The 3929-nt window shown below is 37.3% G+C and overlaps 1 protein-coding gene across 1 annotated transcript; it reads right to left on the reverse strand.

The window, feature by feature from the left end:
- Positions 1–20: 20 nt before the first annotated feature.
- Positions 21–3799, reverse strand: LOC103805464 (RNA polymerase I-specific transcription initiation factor RRN3-like; the record flags this gene model as incomplete). The annotated part of the gene is made up of 8 exons (XM_009078116.1): positions 21–188; positions 899–994; positions 1626–1724; positions 1937–2006; positions 2467–2530; positions 2993–3055; positions 3493–3622; positions 3710–3799. Coding segments are annotated over 8 exons (780 nt in total), but the record flags the coding sequence as incomplete, so codon positions are not given.
- Between the last annotated feature and the right edge of the window lie 130 nt (positions 3800–3929).

The raw sequence follows: 3929 nt of genomic DNA on the forward strand, positions 1-3929 counted from the left end.
TCTTACTTGCTAGCAAAACATCAAATTTGGTTAATAGTGCAAGTGCTCTTACCATCCACGTGACAAACATCTTTAATGTAGGCAAACAGGATGGTCATCAAAATATTAAGGCGCTCTGCGAGTGGATGGGCCATTCTCTCACTGCTGGGAGAGACAACTTTGTTTCCTTTTCCTTCCTCATCTTCCTCCTGGAATATAAAATGGCACATGCAGCTTTTATATATACAACATCAGAGAGACAGCAATTACAGGAAAAGTGAAACTAAACTTCTCTTTCAGTGATATGCTAAAGTTTCTTTTTTTTTTTACAAACATAGTATCCAATTACATAGTATAAGCCAATTTTTGTAAACTAAGCCAAGTAGCACAAACCCTTCAACTAGCTTTATGCACAGCTGCTTGTGTCCTTACATGATGACATCAAATCACTGCACAGACACTGGGTATTTAAAGCCAATACCCAAAAGCACATTAATCATAGAATTTTAGGGGTTGGAATGGACCTTATAGATCATCCAGTCCCAACCCCCTGCCCTGGGCAGGGACATCTCCTCACTAGATCAGGTTGCTCAAGGCTCATCCAGCCTGGCCTTGAACACTGCCAGGGTTGGGGCAGCCACAGCCTCTCTGGGCAACCTGTGCCAGTGTCTCAACACCCTTAGAGTAAAAAACTTTTTTCTCACATCCAACCTAGACCTTCCCTCCTCCCGTTTGAACCCACTGCCCCTTGTCCTATCACTGCAGTTCCTAATCATCTGTTAGCTGTTCAGGTTTCAAGAGCTGTGTGCAGTGCAGTAACAACAAAGCAGTAATGAACTTCTGCACTTAGTTCAAAGCCACCTCAGCAGTGAAAATTTCACTACAAAGATAAATATTTTAGTAAAACACGATAGCCAACCATATCAAAAAGTCCCTCCTCTGGAGAGTTTTCCCTGCCATCACTGGTATTAGCAGTTTCTTCAGCATCTTCAATATCTTGCTGTGGAGTGCTAACCTGCAGTTGCAAACCAGAAATTAATTTCTATAAAACCATGACAATAATATCCAACCTTTTTTCATCATTATTTATATAAAAGGAATGACAACACGAGTAAGACCTTGACTAGATTTTTGTCCTGGACTAAGTAAACATTTCAGAAGGGAATACATGCAATGTACAAATGCAACTCCAAACTGCCTGAAACTTTACCTCCTAAATACAAGCTCTCTACAAACTTATATACTGAGGTTCTCCAAAGTAAAAAGCTTGGATCATTTACAGTGCTACCCCTCCTGTCTTGAAACACTGTAAATCCCTTTACTTCAAATGGATGGTACAATTAATCAACCACACAAAGAGAAGCACATTCTCTACACATGAGCACTGACCACCACAGAACAGTTACTTTGATTCTGGCAGGGAATTTCCATGCAGGGTGTAACAGCACACACCATACAGTTACCCTCAGTTGTAGGAACATCTTAAGACTGGGAATGGAGTGTAAATTTGGCAGGGTTTATACTCATGATCACAAGCACAACTGCAGCATACTTTTAATCAAGCTTAAAACTGAAGTGTATTTAATGTCCTACTCTCTGTATTTTAACACCAAGACTCCATAAAAGATAACAGAGAATAAACTTACATCCAACTTTAACAGCTTTTCAATAATAAGCTCCAGAATTTGAAGCCTCAGAGTTGGAAGGTACACTGTAACTCGTAGCAGGTTATGAACATAACATTCCTATAAAACAAAATTAATTGATATCTATAATAATGTTAACAGAAAGCCTAATTTTTGCCAAGGACTTTTCATGGTTGCTAGCTGGGGTTAAACCACAACACACAATACTCTCAAACCCCTGCAATAATGCCACCAAATCAGTTGCAACATGGTACAGTACATTTATACATTTAAGAAAACCAAATCAACAAAAAAAAAATCACGGCTCTTACCAAAGTTCGTTCTGATTTATTAATGAAAGGAAAGTAGTCCACAAGTATTGGCATGAGAAACTGTGGTGTCCTATAATCAAAACAAAAATCAAACCCAGAAGTTATAGGTTATTACCATGAGAACAAATATTGAACTCCAGCACTCTAAAGACATATTGGAATAAGTTTATTTTAACAATAATTTTATTTTAAGGTAATTAATTGTATAAAATATGGCTTTGCAAGGATCACTGAACACATAAGTGGCAAACTTTCACTGGGCACTTGTTAGAAGCCACTTCAAATTCCACTACAGAATACAGAATATAGAACATAACCACAACTTTTCCTACTTCCTATTTCCATGATTTTCAGCTGCTGATGCCTATGCAAATTTCATAACATTTGGGATAGAGGAATCCACCAGTTAAGGAAAAATCATGCAATAAACTAAATATTAAACTCCAATTATAAGGGGAAAAACATCATCAGTTCACAAGGTTTAAACCTGCAAAGAAAGGGCACACAGAACCACAGGATTATGTACTTACGAAGGAACATATCTTGCAACAGTTTGCAATGCTCTGTGGCATGTATCAAAGTTTGCAGAAAGGTCTGGAGAAAGAGAAAGGTATTATTATGCCTTTGGTTACAGAAAACTAAATCAGGAACCAATAAAAACAGTTCATATCAACAGCACAATTGAAAGGCTCACAAGGAAACTGCATTTGCCAAAATGTTGTTTGGGAGGGAGCGTACATTGAGGTAAATAAAATGGAAATCAACTCCTAACTTTTATTTGGCTTTGAAACAATCTAGGACTAGGAATGTTTTCCTACACAGTCTGTTCCTACAGATGCTGCACTAATGGGAATATTCTGAAAGTAACAAGGGCTGGGTCCCCACACCACTGATTCGAGTACAAGAAAGTCTGACTTGGGAACTTAAGGATGTTTCCTGAGATTTTACCTGAACTCAGCTACATTAATTTCATAAAAAAGGAGCAACAGACACTGTGTGCTTCTTTAATAAAAGTACTACAGCAGCATATATAAGCCATGCTTCCTTTATACTCACTTTCATCATCATCATCATCAGAATCTGAAATATCCACATCATCTTCTCTGATGGTTATTCGAGCTAGCAAAAATTGAGATTGTTATATCAAAACTGTACTGATCTTACAGGTAACAGTTTCAATGCCAAACACACTGGACAACAGTCTTCATCAGGACTAAAGCATCAAAATTAACCACAAGACTTTCTAAGAGACTGTTCCATTCACAGAACCAAGAGGTTCTTGAGAACATCTGACATGATCCTCACTGCAGCATTTAGTATTTTAGTAGTAATAATATTAGACAGATCATCCATTTCCAAGACATCTTCAGAATAGAATCTGTATTAGCCACTAGAATATGCTTTCTAAAATCTAGGTACAAAGAACTATCTGTATCACAATCAACAGGAAGAAAAAAATAACCCAGTCATTAATTGTGTCACATACTGTATTTATATAGAATTTATCTAGGGAAGACATTTTGATAAGCAAAGAAAGAAGATGAAAAGTAACTTACGGGGAACAAACTGTGATACAATCATCCTGAGGCAGGGCCTGAGGTGGACAGTCTGTGCTGACACCAGATTGCCAAGAAAACCCAGATATTCTTCCACCACCTCTTGGCTTCTTCTCAACCATGGCAGTTTCTGAAAGCAAGCAAAGATCAAGGTGTCAAAGAAAGATGTTTTGAGTACTGAACTCCTAATCTTTTCGTGTAACAAACAGATACTTACCAACAAAATGCTGACCAGTTGTTCAAGCTCTTTGGTCAAATATACAACAGAAGCTCGAAATTCATGCAGCCAATTAATGATCTGGGCATCCTTAAAAAAGCAGAAAAAAATTAGATAACTATTGCAATAAACAGTATTACCTGGTAGCAGAAAATAACAAAATCTTTAAAAGTCAAAGATTAAGTTTGTAAACAGAAATTGTTTTCATATTAACATGCAA

This window comes from Acanthisitta chloris, unplaced genomic scaffold (genome assembly GCF_000695815.1).
Source record: "Acanthisitta chloris isolate BGI_N310 unplaced genomic scaffold, ASM69581v1 scaffold29597, whole genome shotgun sequence".
Taxonomy (NCBI): Eukaryota; Metazoa; Chordata; class Aves; order Passeriformes; family Acanthisittidae; genus Acanthisitta; species Acanthisitta chloris.